We start from the raw sequence: 16265 nt of genomic DNA, 5'->3' as shown, positions 1-16265 counted from the left end.
AGAAGATTGAGATCTGTATTATTTTAAAGAAACAAAACAATACGTGACATAAAACAGCACAACCTTCACTCCAGTGAGGAAGCCGGCCCGGCCAGGAAAGGGCTTTCTTATCTCAGGATATAGCTGAGAGCAGACCTCTGTGGCCAGCTGCTCTCGGAGCGGTGATTTAGGCGTCTGCTGGGTACTGCCCTGCTCACTTTAAGACGCGGCGTTGGAATTAGATTTAATTCTAACTGCACGGCTCAAGCACCGAGCGTTTTGAGGTTAAGAAGTGGCGTTCCCGGCTTTAAAGTTCGCCTGAGAGTTATTGCTTGACGTTGTAAATGGACTTAAGGACCGTAGGAAACGGTTTTTCATTTCAGCTCTGATACAGTAAGCCACTTAAACACTTGCTTATGTCACGCTGAAATAAAAGGGATTTATGTGCTCCGCTGTGTGCCTTGCTGAATCAGAGCATTTTTGCTGATGGCTGTTTGCAGACGGCATGAGAAACAACCTGTGTGGATGTCCCGGGGGGAGCTGGGAGCTGGAAAACACTGCCTGAAGCCCTCAGGAAGTTCAGAGCCCCTGGGCAGGCCAGGAACTCTTTTTTCAGCTCTCAGGACAAAACAGGGAAGTCGCCAGGTCACCCAGCCTGCAGCTCTCCTTAATGTTCATCCCATCGCTCCCCGATGGCACTTGCACAGCGTCTGGGTCGCACCAAGCCCATCCTGACGTACCCACCATCCCTCCTTCTCAAGGAGGGCTCTTTCTGCCTAATTACTGATGTTTTCTTCCTCCTTTGCTGGGTGTTTGCAGAAATGATTGCAACTTCTGAGGTTGCCCTCCTCAAACACATCCCACACTCACTGGGTCCCACTGGGTAACATCAAGCTTCTCAAAAGGACAGCAGCACTTTCCTCCTGCAGGGCCGGAGAGGTTTTAAGAGCTTTGGATGCAACCATATTTTCAGCAATTTCATCTCCTTTCCCTAATTTGTGGGGTATGGTCATGGGTTTTTCAAGGGGTGTGATAAAGACGCTTGCAGGAACAGCCTAAGGTCTTGCTTGTGATACATTCCTCTGGTCCTACAGAACCTGAGGGAAATGCTGCATCATTGCTAGCGGAAAATATAATTTTCTGGCCCTTCATCCAGCTGTTTTCCATGCATGTATTCCACAGAGATGTGGAGCACTTCCATACCAGGGAAACCCACACTGCTTTAGTATCTGGTGCCTGGTTATGCATCACCAACAATGCTGCTACTATTCACATCACCACTATCCACATCTACAAGATCTCTCCTGGGCCTGTGCTCTGGGGTCCAAAGCTCTACTTGCTACCAAGTTGCTCCCATTTTCTTGAAAATGTGACATCTTTGTTCTCCTACAGAAATTCTGCCAAAAGATTGCAAATCTCTGAAGGTATGGCTGGGTCTCCTTCCTAGGGAAAAAACATCTGGCTTACAACTGACCTCTCCTGCTCCAGGGCACCAGGTAGCCTTTCCAATGAGAAACCATTACAGGTGCCAGTCTGGATGGCAGCAGTGTTCTGTGTTGGGTTTCAGTGCATTGGAGCGAGAAGCATTTGTCCTTCCGTGTTGTCGTGTTTTAGAATGCAGCCTATGCCAGAAGCCTTCTGCCAAATTAAAATCACTTTTCTCCCTCTTGAAAAGAAAAATTGCAGACCAGACTTCCTGCTATTGGCTTAGGAAAGACTTGTGGAAATGAGTAGTAGAAATGAGGACCACATTCGGACTGTGTGGCAGTCCCTCCGCTTCAAGTTTCTCCTGGCTGTCTCCCCATCCTCAGAACTTCCATCCACCGAGGTTCGGGTAGAAATAAGCCCGCAGCAATATGGCTCTTTGTGGTAGGGGGAAGAGCAGGGAAATGAGTGTGCGGCAGGGCTTTGGACCTGGAAAGCAAGCAGGCGTGAACAGAGCTGCAAAGATGCTCCTTTCCTCCATGCTAAAATGTGAGAGGAAGAAGGACAGGAGATGACAGAGGGATGTAGACCAGCAAAGAGACCGTGCTGGTCAGTGTGACAGAGCCACGGGCAAGACCAGCCCCAAATCGACAAAGCAAAGTGCAGTTATGTGCACAAACCAACCCAGAACACACCGCTTTCTCCCTCTCCCTCCTCACCAGCCTAGGAGCTGCCAGGATGGAAGGCACTGAGAAGTGGTCAAGTGGGAGCAGGGCGTTTAATCTAATAGTTTATTTTAATCAGCGGGCTGTCATCTCTCTCTATCTCCTTTCAGCGGGTCTGTGCAACCGACAGGCAAAGTGACACCGGTTTTTGTGTGTTCAGCACTGTAATTGCCTCCTATACATGCGGCGAGCATTTAGGAAATATTCTGCCTCCAATTATAATTTCTGATTTGAGTCATGGAAGAATACACCGTACCCTCTTTATTCCTGCAGTCACCGGCTAATGAAACGTACCGCGCGTATTTATAGAACTGCCACTGTAAATAGCATTTGCATTTGGTGCCTTGCAGTTATTTAGTGTGACGGTGCTTTCACCAAGAGGATTTCTTTTTCATTTTGAAAGGGAAAGGTTCCCTTTGGAGCCGTTTCTTCCCGTCGCCTCTGCTGTTCGTGGTGGCTGCAGCAGTTGTGCGGACAGTTGCCGATAATTTAGTGACAAGATGACACGAGCACAGGGATTAGCAGAGTGCCGTGTGGGTTTTGGGGCTGCGGTGCAGACGGTTTGTAGGATGCTCCGAGCCAGTGTTTGGAGTTACTGCAAAGATGAATAGAGAGGAGGGAAGTCGCCAGAGCGGTTCGTGCAGCAGTGCAAAACAGCTGCCAGCCTGTCTTTCCTAGGAAACCCGTCATGTAAATATTTGGGTAGGAGCCTCCAAATGAGATTTAAAGTCTGCTGCTCGTGACAAAGGTAACTAAAACGTCCTTTTCTTGAGAAAAGCATCCAAGACCCAGAAGATCCCACAAGTAAAAAGGAGAAATACTTGTTTTTGGTAGCATATTCGGAGCGAAAATTGCGCATGCCAAACCTTGTTGTCACTGACAGCTCTCCAAGTGTCTTACAAAGGAGGTCAGCAGCGTTTCTCCCATCCTCCAGGTGCAGAAGTCCTGGTGCAGATAGAGCACACATGCCTTGTGCATCAGCCCTCCTGAGCACTCCTCCAGCACCTCGTCCACACAAGCACACTGCTCCAGATCTCCACGTGCCTTGCAAGCACCATCTGTGTCTGTGTGGTGGAGATGCACTAGCCCTAGTCTTTACATAAATGACAGAGATTTTTAAAAGCGCTAGTGTGCAGTTCTTCGAGCGCTCGGGGGTCATGCTGCATGTGCAGGCACTAAAAGCAGCAGCAGATTTTCAGAAGAAAGTGATGTACTGAGCTGTTTGGGGGGAAAAAAAAAATCTGTTATGTGTTTTGGCACATAATTCCCATACAAGTTCGTGATAAGTCTGGCCCATGAAATGCATGTGGCCCCTCTTCACACATGAAGGATGCTGCTCTCTGCCATATGGTTAGCACAGGGTTTGTAGCACAGTCCCACCCCTTCACACTTCTTGAGAAGCATCAGAAATTTGGAGGGTGGATGTGGATACCGCATCCTGGCTCCTGTGTTGGAGAGCTTTCCTGGGCTGAGTGCTAGAGCCCAGCATCAGGTATGGGAAAACCAGGTTTAGGATGCAGCAGGATCAGTCGTCCTGCCCAGGGTTCATCTCTCTGGTTTGAGCATTAAGGGTATCAGGACTGTCAGGATGGGTTAGACACCTGACTTTTTACTTTCTGCAGTTAGGTTAGAGGGCTCTTTGCCTCCAGATGGGAACTGGGAGGCTGTGTGGATACAGGAAAACTCAGTACTGAGCTCACAGTGAAAGCCAGGGCATGATTAGGAGCAAACCCATCCACTTTCCTTCACATCAAGTGTCCTTGCCTACCTTTAACAGCTCTGCCCAGCCACTAAGTCTTCTCTCTTTCCTGAGATTTTACTTTGCAGTGTCGAAGGGAAAGCCATGCCTTTGTGCCTCTCAGCTTTCAGTTCCCCCCATCTTTCTCAGAGAAAGAGCATGGGAGTGGAGAACCTCAATTCACTCCTTATAGCTTTCCTCCATCCAAATTCTGGTGCTGCTCAGCTCACCTTTAGTGACCTCCTGCTCCCACCTAAAGGGCTCTGCTGTTGGTTTCCCTTCTCATTACACAGAGAAGCAGAAGGGGTTCCTGGCCTTGTCCCACAAGAGGCAGCCACGGCCTCATCGCAGTGCAGCAGATACCACAAAGCAGCGGATTTGCAAAGCATCACAGGCACCATTTTTCATGCAGACAGACTGTGCTGAAATAGTTCCTTCTTGCTGTGCTTTGAAACATTCCCTTTTCTTGCTCTGACAAACTAGTCGAGTTTGTATTGTTCTGACAATGGCAAAAAGCACGCCGCGTGGGCTTCAGACACCTGGTAGAATAATAAAGCAGAGCGGAGGGAGGGAAGGACCATCATATTTTAGTTTATATCAGGTAGGAAGTCTGTCTTCTGCCTTCTTCTTTTCTTTACTTTTGGAAAGCGTCATTTATTTCAACTGGGAAGTGAAATAGCCCCATGGCTGTGCATCCTGTCGACAAAAGGATGTGCTATAGCAGATTTCCAACCATGTAAATCACAGGTTTTTTGAGCACCAAGACAAAACTTGAAGCCTCCATTTCCTAAACCACGGGCTCCTTCACTATCTGTGGAGGTCCCTGAGGCTGGGAGCAGGGGCTGGTGCTGGGTCTCCTTCTCCCCCCAAGGCTGTGTAGCAGCTCCTGGAGCAGCTCTTCACCTTCTCTCATGTAGGAAAACCTGGGTGGAAATGGCCTGCAGGCCACCAGTTGGGGTCATTAGCTAGTAACATAAACCTTCAAACTGCTGAGAGGCACAGAAGCAAAGTGTCACTAAGGAATTAAAGTATGTGCTTTGCTGTGTGCTCACACACTTGAAGTCAAACTATAAAAATTACCATGGTCTTTGAGAGCCACCAAGGACTCTGCTGATGGACAGAAGGGCTGGGGGCAAGCTGATGTGGAAGCAGCATGCTTTCCCTCTCTCCACTCCTCTTCCCTCCCCCATTTCTGCAAGTGATGCTTATGAAATGCTCTGTTTGCAATTTGTCAATCATCTGCACTACATTTCAGAGCTTCACTTTACTTAGATACTTCGTGTTACCAGCTGTTTGCATTTGGGATTTCTCTAAGCAGCAGAAGCAGTAAGAGATGAAACTCTGGGTTGGAAAAGTGTGGAGAGCATGAGAAGTTCCCAAGCAAGTATTTTCCTGAAATACTAAGGCACATAATCAAACATCTAAGAAAATTTTCCCTTTTGCACCTTTTGCTTTCTTTTTTTCCTCATTTCCACTTTGGTGTAACCACTCGAGTACAGCACATGAGCTCTGGACTGTGCTCCTGCCATCGTGTGTTACTGCCACGAGAAAGTCCCAGCTTTATTTCTTGCCTTGGGTAAACTCATGTTAAAACTGCAATATCGATGCACTCTCCACATCTTAGGGATGCTGCAGGTACCTGACAGCAAGGGCGTGAGACAGAGAGGGAGAGACAGAAGCAGAGTTTGGTTGCTCAGAGCTTTACCCATGGCTCTGCTTGGTGGAAGTCCAGCACAGACGGCCTGTGGTTTCCTGCACCTACATGACAGCGCTGAAAGCTGCTTAATTCAGAGTTCATAGAGAAAATCTCTCTCACCAAGTAATATACCTTATGAGAAGCAATATTTTGCATAACACTACTTACAAGATGAAACTCCCGTAAGAAGACAATTTATTGCCACGGAGGTAACTGGCTGACATTTACGAGGAGCCTTGTTTTACAAGGCTTTTCTTTGGCTGCAATGCTAGGGCTCCAGTTGTGTTCATGGAAAATGAGAGGGGAAGTGAGGTTGTGCATGGTATGCCAGAGCCACTCTGGTGCACGTAATGACCTGGGTAAAGTCTGCTTGGGCTGCGTTGGGCTGAGCATGCCAGGACTGTAAATTTGGGGTGAGTTGAAGGGAGAAGTTCATTTTCACAGAATCATGAGACGGCTGAGGTTGGAAGGGACCTCTGGAGGCCATATGCTCCAACCTCTCTGCTCAAGCAGGGCCACCTGGAGCAGGTTGTTCAGGACCATGTCCAGGCAGTTGCTGGAGATCTCCAAGGAGGAGACTCCACAACTTCTCTGGGCAAGGCTTGGTCTGTCCTGACCCCAGGAGAGGAGGAGATGGACATGGGACAGAGCTGGTGAGGAGGACAGGAGCACACAGGAGAGCCAGCAGCCAGCAGGGTGAGGGGGTGGTGCTGGAGATGGTGCTGGAGATGGCTGAGTTTGAAGACCCCATGCCATGGCTATGCAATGCTTGTGCTATGGGTGCTGGAGGACATTGCTTCAACTCACCCAGTCATCAGGATATGCATTGGCTGGAGTGCATTGGGTCCCCAGGAGCCTGAATAGCAGCACAGCAGGGCCAAGCTTGGTCCAGGCATGCGTGACTGCCCTGGGGCTGCCTGCGTGCTGCCCATGTCATGCTGGGGAAGAGATTTCCAAGAGCAAAAGAGGCTTAGGCTGCCCATATCCCATTAGGGGGATTGTGTGCGCGGCTGGAGGGCTTTACGGGGCTGAGCCTAGATCCGTAGCTGTGCAAAGCAAAGTTGCTCCTCATGATGCGCCGTGTGACAGGGAGTCGGGAACAGCCTTGGCTGAATGCAGAGGACTTCCCTCAGACCACAGCTTATTTGTTTCTTACCACTCCAATCTACAGGACCTTGGAAGAAATAGTGTTCTATACACAGAAGTTTTATTGATATTATCGTCCAGGTTAAGAGTTCGAGTAAATTATACTGGTGTGGAAGAACCTGTGGACCAATATAATAGTTAAGGACATAAAACTATTAGAGAGTGCCCAAAGGAGGGCTACAAAGGTGATGCAGGTTCTAGAGGGGAGGACGTATGAAGAGCAGCTGAGGTCCCTGGGTGTGTTCAGCCCAGAGCAGAGCAGGCCGAGGGGAGGCCTCATGGCGGCCTGCAGCTCCCTCACGAGGGGAGCGGAGGGGCAGGCGCTGAGCTCTGCTCTCTGGGGACAGCGACAGGACCCGAGGGAACGGCATGGAGCTGGGACAGGGGAGGGTCAGGCTGGGGGTTAGGGAAAGGTTCTGCACCCAGAGGTGGTCAGGCACTGGGACAGGCTCCCCAGGGCAGCGGGCATGGCCCTGAGCCTGCTGGAGTTCAAGGAGTGTTTGGACAATGCTCTCAGACACATGGCCTGATTTTCGGGCAGTCCTGTGTGGAGTCAGGAGTTGATCTCAATGATCCTTGTGGGTCCCTTCCAACCTGAGATATTCTATGATGTGATGACTATGATTGTATGAATAATATGATTGGCTCCACTGGTACTTCTTAGGTAGGACACCCCAAATAGGATATATGGGATTCAGGGCCTTCACTATCCCAGGCAAACTATTGTTTGCCTTTTCTTCCTTCCAGCCTTTTGTTTCCCTGGTGCCAAAGAAGGGGGATTTAATAAATAAATAAATAAAACTGAAAGCAAGGTGGTGAATGAAAGCCTTCAGCTTGCACCAGGGGAGCCGGCTGCTGGTGCCGCGTGCCAAACGGGGAAGCCGAGTGCCTTAAACACGTGCCTCTTCTCTCTTGCAGATGACGGAGGGCCGCAGATGCCAAGTGCACCTCCTCGATGACAGAAAGCTGGAGCTCCTCGTCCAGGTAGGAGCTGCGCATTTCCCCATCCCAGGGTTTGCTCCAAATAATCTGGGGAGAGAACGAGAGAGGAAAGGGTTTCCAGCCGGTTTTCTCAGCAGCTTCACGCTGTGATTGCGTGCACTCGTGCTGGGGGAGGATGTGCACAGAGGTGTCTGTGGGGACTGGTTCATGATGGGTTTTGCTTTACTTTGTGCCAAACCATTCCCTGTCCCCACTGGCGGGAGGGAAAACCAGCCTGAGTCTTTTTTGACATTGTTTCTATATCACTTGGCTATTTTTTTGAGGCATTAATTAGCCTTTATTGAGAAACACATTGCATCTGCTTAAAATACCCCCAGCCTGGGTTTCTGTCCCCGTTACTTGCCATCTGAACTTGGTGTATGATGCTCAAGGTGCATCCCATGGCAGAGGAGGATGTGGTGCTGGTGTCATGGGCGGATGTCACTGGAGACATTTCAGAGGCTATAAATCATGTATTAAACACAAACATGCAATAAAATACACCTGTGTTCCATCCACCTTTTTTTATTATTATTTTTAAAAAAGGTGAATTAAGGAAAATGAGAGTCTGGTGCTGGCTGTGTAACTACGGGTTCATGGGTGCTGCCGTATCCTGAGCCTTTCTGACAACTTTGGCTCCCGCCTCAGAGATCACCAAGGGGTTAACAGCAGGAATTAGAAGAATGCCTTTCCTTTTACAAAGGCTGCTGGGCAGCCCCAGAAGCAGGAAATGAAACTTCCCATGGCGGCTGAATCACGGGCAGCTGATACGCTGAGGGGGGGGGAAGCATCCCACCCAGGGAAACCTGAATGGGGATTGCTGAAGGCACGGTGAATCATCGGAACTGCATTCAGCCCCGCTTTCTGAACGGTGGTTTAATAATACTACTAAAAATATGTTAATGGGTAGTGCAATTTTGAGTCCTTAGTCACCAAGGAGGTGAAATCCGGAGACACATGGTGTGCACCCGGTGTCTGTGCGATCAGAGAGCGCACGGATGTCATGAACAAGCCAGAGCTGGAAAGGGAATAGCTAAATAATGATGACTAATTAGTTTGAGCAAAATGCCATACCAATGATGCCGTATCTCTGCATGGTGAGCATCCCTGCACACGGCTTTCTGAGGCTTAGCAGAAGGTTCAGGGGTTTCTGCCCATCTTTGCGTTGCATCCATATGCATGGCCATAAGCACGTCCGTCACAAGGATGAGACTTTTGGCTTCCTATTTCACAGAGATGCCTTTGATTTTTTTATTATTTTTTTTTTTAGTTTCATGAGGATGAATTGGCTGTTTGGAGAATGGTTCTGCTAAAGCGCTGTTTGTAATATCAATAATCACAGTTCAAAATACACTGCAGTATATCTGTATGAACTGCACTGCCCGATTGCTTTCCTGGGGCTTTTCTCAATAGCTCTGGGCTTACAATAAAGTACACGAATAACCACAGTGAAGACAAAAGTGAAGGAGGCTGGATCTGGAAGCTCTGGAAGCTCTCCGGAAGATCTTCCAGAACCTGTTCCATGAAGGAGCAGAAACAATATTCACGTGATATATTTTTAAGTGTTTGATCACACCTTCAGTGGGAATTTCTAGTGATCAATATAGGAAGCGAATTGCTCTGTAAATCACACTAACTAGTCTGCAAGTGACCCGTGGATGAATTTCATTCACACAATAAATCATCTTGCTGTTTTCAAATAACGTATGAATGGGCAGAGCCAGGAGGTGTGATTGTGAAAAATTCATACCCAGGAAAAGCAGCAACCCCTGTCGCACGGAGGCTGACCCAGCGCTCTGATCAGTACCGTGCCTGTGTGTGTGTACGGGATTATGCACTGAGGATGTTTTTTTCTGCTTAAACGATGCCCTTTGACGGCGTTAGGTAGCATCTGCTCGGAGAGTTAGTAAGTAAATCACTGTGGGGTGGAGCAGACGGCAGAGGAAGAGGATGTTTGGATTCACATCTCCAATACTAATATGTTTTGCAAACTTGGGCAAAACATGTTGGTTTGTCTGCAAAGCCACCAGCTCTGGGGTGGTCGTAGGGCTGCTCTGCTCGGGGCAGGAGTGTGCTGAAGCTCCAGACGGAGCAGTGCTCTGTCCTGGCAGGTCCCCGACCACTGGGAGTGCCGTGCTCTTTGCCAGGGGAAATCTCTCCCCATATCACTTGGAACTGGTGCTGAGACTGTAGCTGGAATTCCCTTTGTAAGTTCTGAGCACCCTTATTTTGGTTATCGCCTTATCTCATGGCTGAAGTGAATAAGAAGCTGTAAATATAATGTTCATCCAACCCACAGCTACTGGCTGTCACTTCAAAGTTGTATTTAGCCACGGATGTCTCACCACGGGTTGAAGCTGAGGGATGATTTGCTGGTTTATGCTGTGGAAGAAATTCTTCCATTGCTGTGTTGGGCTTTAGCATCTCGAGCTGCATTGTCTTGAATCGCATGTGAGCAGGGCTCTCAAATTCTTGTGCAAGATTTGTCCCTTCCCACCAAGCTCAACGTTTCCTGGGAGCTTCTCCATAGCAAATTTCACATTTCTGTGGTAAGTTTAAGGGAGACCACTGGGAATCAGCAGAACTGATCTCTCTGCTGAGGTGAGATCAAAATACCATCCTTACCTGGATCCAGCTTTATGCAGCACTTACGTCTGTGACATCAAGTGCTCGGGTCAGAGGATGGTTACGGATCCTACTGCCTGAATGGGAAGCTTATTTTGGGATGGAAAAAAGAGCAGAAGGAGCCGGGTCTGATGGAATGAGGGAGGTGGGTACAGCTCCCTTGAAGGGTTGCGGGAGGGCTTCTGGAGCATCTTGAAACTGCTTTGGCCGGTGACTCTGGGGAGCTGAAATGATTTCCTCTCCTGCTGCCTCGAGGGCTGCTGGGCAGAACCAGATACATCTGGGAACGATCAGCGTGTTTGCAAAGAGCAGTGTATTAAGCAAATGTACTCCCTCTTTGCCTGCGAATTAGCTGTGATCAGACTTGGGGGGTTACGAATACATTGCTTGAAACGTATCACTTCATGGTTAATGAGGACCATACCTCAGTCTGCAGGGGGATGGCGAGTGGTAAATGTGCTCCTGCGGTTGCTCGCAGGAGTCAGCCCTGGCTCCGTGCGACAGCTCCTCCAGACCACATTGAAACATTTCAACACCACAAATCCTCTTCCCGAACTACAAAGACCTTGCAGGCTGGCCACACAGACGTTTTCAGTGGGACCCCCTTGTGCACATATGTTTTATTTGCATTGCTGAGCACCGAAAGCCAGGTTCTGGCTCAGAGGCAGCATTTATAAGCCCTTCTGTGAATGCTGGCTAGCTTGGGTGCTGGCACATAGCACGAGGGCTTGGCGATACCACTACCAGCAAAGCCATCCTGGCTTTACTCAATCAAGCAGTCTGGGCTAAAGTCGTTTTCCCCCCAAGTTGAGTGGCTGCAGCTAAGGAAAGGCAAAACCACAGGCTTGGTGGATAAAGGAAAGCCCTCCCCGGTGCGTTGTGTCAGATAAATGCTGAAATTCATAAGGTCTAATCATAAACTCAGCAGAGGAGGATCATATGGAAATCTCTTCCTGAGGGTCTGAAACTCAAAGCCTGTTTGACTTGGGATTAGGAAGAGGAGTTGCATTTGGTATGTGTTTCATTTGATAAATGCCTGTTGATGATGTGTTGTGTGTGGCAAGTTTACATAAGATTTTTTTTGATGGCATTTTTATCGTGAGCAGGAGCAGAGAGTGGCTCCTCGGATCTTCCTACAGCCACTTTTTTTTCCTGTTTCTGTTTCTGTTTGATGCGTGTTTAGTTTTTAATACAAGAGGGTTTTTTTTTAGAAAGTGTTTGGCTTTATCCAGCTAATCCAGCTAATTCTTGCTTCCAGAAAATGGACTTGCTCACATTCCCCACTCTCAGCCTTCCTACCCGTTATGCTGTTTCCACGTGGCCGCAGATCATTTGTCTGTTGCACATGAAAGTATTGCACTGCTCTATTTAAAGAGTTTTGCGTAGTTGGCAATTCATTCCTTTTCATCTTGCTTTTTGTAAACACAGCTTTTTCTGGGCTGGCTGAGTCCCACGCCCTTGCCACGTCTGTGCCGGCTGCCGATGCCTGTTATCCAGCTCCAGTGACCATCATCCAAAAGTGCTAAGCCCCCCTAATTCCTTCTCTCTGGAAGAGTTATTGCAGGGATGGAGCTCATCCGAGGCTTGGAGCAGAGCTGGCTGGGGGGTCTGAAATTTGATCGTAGGAAATACCGGGGTTTGGGTTTTCCCCGAGGAGCACATTTGGAAGTCAGGACGAGGGAGGTAGGGGTTAACACCACGGTTTTCCATGGGCGTTTGGGTGGTTAATCCACATGTTGTCACTTCTTAAGTAATTTTTAATCTCGGGGTAAGATAGATGTGCATGTGTATCTCCCAGCAAAGCTGGTGACTGTCACCAGCAAGGAGGTCCTGATGGAGATGCTCAGTGCTGGTGATCCTCACTCCTCCAGGCTCAGCCTCACCAGAGCCAGGCTGGGGCATGCTGGTTTGTGCTGGGGAGCACACAGCACCTTTGGAGAGCAATAATAATAATGGTAAGAGGGAGGAATAAAATGTTCCCGTCTCCTCCCAAGATGCTGCTGGAGTTTTTCAATATTTTAGGTGCTACTCACGGCCAGGAAACTGCGATCGGCTGGGGCTTGCCAGCATTTTCTTGCTGCCTCACTTTTACATGTCAGTAAGCAGGGTTGTGACCTGGCTTGGAAAAACTGCAAAGGTTCCTCTTCAGGTGGCACTGAGGATGGCACTGCCAGGAAAATCTGCCTAATTTTTGGTAGAGGATTTGTGTGGGGAGCTCAGCAATGCACCCCAGCCTCAGAGCAGGAAAAGCAGGCTCCAGGATGGGCTGAGCCTCCTCTGGGATGCCACAGAGATTGCAGAAGAGGGGCTCCAGCACTGTTCCCCTGCCAAAATCGGGTCTGGACGGGGCCGTGGGAGCTGGCCTGCTTTTCAAAGCCCCAGCTCCCAGATGCAGAAATGCAGCCGCGCAGCCCTGACCGTAAATGGAGACGTTTGGGTGCCAGTAGCCGGGCGAGAGAGCCAGCACGGCTCCCTGCAGCGCCTGCAGGCTCCACTCCAAAAGCTTTTTTAACCATCTCTTCGGCAGGAGGCAGCAGCCAGCACTGGGAGTGGGTGTGAGGGTGAGTAATATACCCATCGCGCGGGGTGTGTATTGCTGGGGTTGCTTATAGGGCATGCCTATAGGGCATGGGGAGCGGGGATGGGCTGGTTCTGACACCCTTGGAGGAAGGAGGATCCCTGCATCCCTTCTTCCCACCCAGCCTCTCCATGCTGTAGCACAGCAGCTGGAAAATGGCCTGTCCTCTCAAAGGGTGGCTTCGTGACAGTCCCCAGATTGTTTTTGGAGGTTGTGTGTTGGTCTGTAGCTCCTCTTCCTAAAAAAAAAAAAGGTATGTTTTCTGTAGAGCAGAGAAATAGAGAGCTGATTGAGCTCAACCGGAGTTTTATGCTGTGAACCTAGCAGAATCCAGTCCTTTGCACTGATAAAATGTGCAAATATTAGATCAAAATTTGATCCAAATCACATAATTTTTGATTTGTCAGAGCTGAAGGGATGCTCAAATCTGTGTTTTGGAGAAGAGGGTTTATTTTCCCAAATGGCAACGCTAGGACTCTGGTATAAGTCTGACTTTAGAAACAAATCGTGATTTACTACAGCATGAGTAAAAGCATAGTTTAGCTCAGGAAAAAGTTTGGAAAATTGCAAAATAGATTTTTGAGCATCTTTGACGCTAAAAATTATTGAGATCCAAAGCTTTGGTTTGGCCTGGGAACCGTCGAAGGACCCTACCAAGCAGCGTGTGGGGTCGGACTCACATCACCAGAACAAACCAAGCAACGAACAAACCACAGCCTGTCTCTCCTGATAGATGAACCACGTGAAGCCATCTGTGTCCTGCAGGAAAAGCTCCTCCTGACTTTTTACTGGCTCTCAGGTCTCCCTTGGAGGGGTTTGAGGGTCAAGTGTGACTGCAAATGGGGCAGGTGCCCTGCTGGATTGGGTCACCATGGGATGGAGAGGGATGGAGGAGAGGGATTGCTCTGCATGTAGGGAGGTGGGAGCCCAGACCAGGGGTTCAGGCCTGTGTTCTCACTGAGCAGCTAGGATTTAAGAGGTTTTCAGCTGAAAAGTTGGCCTTTTACCAAAAAGTAGCATTAGGAAAATATGTTTAGCATTGCTCTAAGGGCAACACGGTGCTGGGGATGCTTTCACAGTCAGCGCACCTCCTCCAGGCGTAGTTTCAGCACAATATGCAGATGTTGCCTTAGACCAGGTAAATATTTAAACAAAAAAAAAATGGACTAAAAGACCTAGGTCTGCTCCCAGGTCCAGTTTTTCAGCCTGTGACTGAGTTGAGCTTCTCTGTGAGCCCCAATAAATGCCCTCAGCGAGCGTCCACCACCGCCATCAGAAGTCTACAGAGCATCTGGTGTCAGTCTGGAGGGCACAGCAGCTCCGCTGCGGGGACCAAGGGGAGGCTGATGTCTGATGGAGACATATGGGGCCCCCTCAGCACATGAAACAAAACCAAGAACTCCACGATTCCAGCGAGTTGAAGGCAGATAAGAAAATTTCCTTGGATTTTAATCCATTTCGGTTTGTAGCTTGGGGGTTCGATTTCTCAGCTTAGGCTCCAGTGAACACAGCAGCCCACAGAAGTCAAGCCTGGAGGGGAAGGGTTTGCTGGGAAATGGAAACAGAAGAGCATGAGGGCAGAAGAGAAAGGAATTTGGAGCGTAGACGTGGGGAGCGAACAACTCGGATTAAAACCCATGGGGAATCTCAGGCAGGGTGAAGGTGACAAAGAAGATCTGCTCAAGGGAAAAGGCTTGATGATGAGGGCAAAACTGAAGGGCTTGGGGCAGGAGGTGAAATGACCACTAAAAAGGGAAATCCTGAGCAGGGCTCAGGACCTGGGGGTGGAAGAGATTCTGTTGTCCACCCTACCAAGGGTGGTTGTGCTAGGTGGCGAGGCTCACCACGAGCAGGATTTGGAGAGGGACTGCAGGAGAAGAAAGATGCAAAGCGTCAGGGCATGGATCAGCAGTGAGCCCAGATGGACGGAGAGCATGGAGAGCCTCCAAGAGGATCTGTACACGCAGCAAAGGTCATTCTGGCTAAGCAGCTCTAGAGAAAGGAAAGCTGCATCTAGGAAAATCAAGACTGGAAATTAATGAAACCCAGCAGGGATAGCTTCATTCCTCCAAATGCGCTCCTCATCCGCCTGCAGGTAGGCATGGGATGGGAGGAGAATTAGCAGAAGATGGGACAAGTGGAGGCAGGGGGCAATAGTTGCTGGGAGCAAAGTGACACCGGAGGATGAGTCAGGTTCTGGCTGACCTTGCAGCAGGGGAAAGAGAAGGGCAGAGAGGCAATCTGGTCCTTCAGGAGGTTAACTGAAGGGGATGGAGCTTCCCTAGCACGGTAAAGCTCCCCCTTCCCAAGCTGCATGCTGGTTTCTAAATGGGTTTTGTCCTTTCGTGATGAAAGAACCCCATAAACGAGACCTGCACGTCTATCAGGTGCCACGTCAGGAGCCTCAGGGTCTCAGAAAAGTGCCTACAGCCTCGTAGGAAAACGAGCAGGGAACGGCAATCATGCTCCTCCGTGCAGCGAAATGAAGGTGTGATTTCCAGGGGCCTGCATAATCAATATCCCTATTATCAGTCTTCCAGAATAAATTGCATTTAAACTAATACAGGCTGGGGAGCTATCCGTGAGCTGTCAGGAGACAGATAAGCTAAAGACATATGTTTATTCATACCACATACGCTGAGAGCTGGATATATTTTACAGCTGGCCAAATATGGGTGAAAATATTCAGCGATTTATTTATTTTTTTTTCAGCTACTCTGCTAAAAGTTGTCAGATAGCCTTAATTCTGAGCAGTCATGGAGCTTTTCGTACTCACTGGGAGGGCTGGTGACTGTCCCAGGAAAGCACCCAACGAAGGGAGAAAGCTCTTCCCTTTCCGATGAGTTAGTTTTGTAGAGCACCAGCTGTAAAACTCGTCCTGGCGACCTCCCACCACACAAACCAGGACAGAAATGGAACAACAAGCATCTAATGGCTGCGTTACAGAGAAATCCTCTCCCTCACAATTGCTTGGGATAAGCTCAAACATTCACTATTGTTTCTGCCCGGCTCAGCTGCTCCGTGACTTCAGTGGAGCTATTGTTCGGAACCTGCTCGTGTCCAACAGGGGCTGTGAAATACGTCATTGTTGCCCCAAAATGTTGCTGCAGCCACGGACAACCCAACGTCCCCCAGCACCGCAACGTCACCCCCTTCCCTTGGGTGAGGGCAGGGCTCAGCCGCGGGGCACCACCAAGCACAAAGATGGGAAAAAATTGGATTTAGCAGCAAGACGGTGGGGATAAAACGTCGGGGATAAAACTGCTTCTGCTCTCCTTCATGGAGTAGCAGTCCTTGTGTCAGTGCCCTGCCTGCTGTGTCCTGTCCCTTGTCCCCAGCCCAGCGGCACGCCTCTCATTTAACCTGAGACGT

General features: G+C 49.2%; 1 protein-coding gene across 9 annotated transcripts in view; it reads left to right on the top strand.

Annotated features, from left to right (window-relative positions):
- FRMD4A (FERM domain containing 4A) overlaps window positions 1–16265 on the top strand; it is a 362821-nt gene that overhangs the window by 229258 nt on the left and 117298 nt on the right. For all 9 annotated transcript variants that reach the window (XM_083819662.1, XM_083819664.1, XM_083819663.1 and 6 more), the window contains one exon: window positions 7628–7693. In XM_083819662.1, coding sequence (XP_083675788.1) covers window positions 7628–7693 — 66 coding nt within the window. The remainder of the gene's footprint in view (window positions 1–7627; window positions 7694–16265) is intronic.

The sequence above is a fragment of the Anser anser genome (assembly GCF_964211835.1).
Source record: "Anser anser genome assembly, chromosome: 1".
Lineage (NCBI taxonomy): Eukaryota > Metazoa > Chordata > Aves > Anseriformes > Anatidae > Anser > Anser anser.
This window is presented reverse-complemented; position numbering and strand designations above follow the sequence as displayed.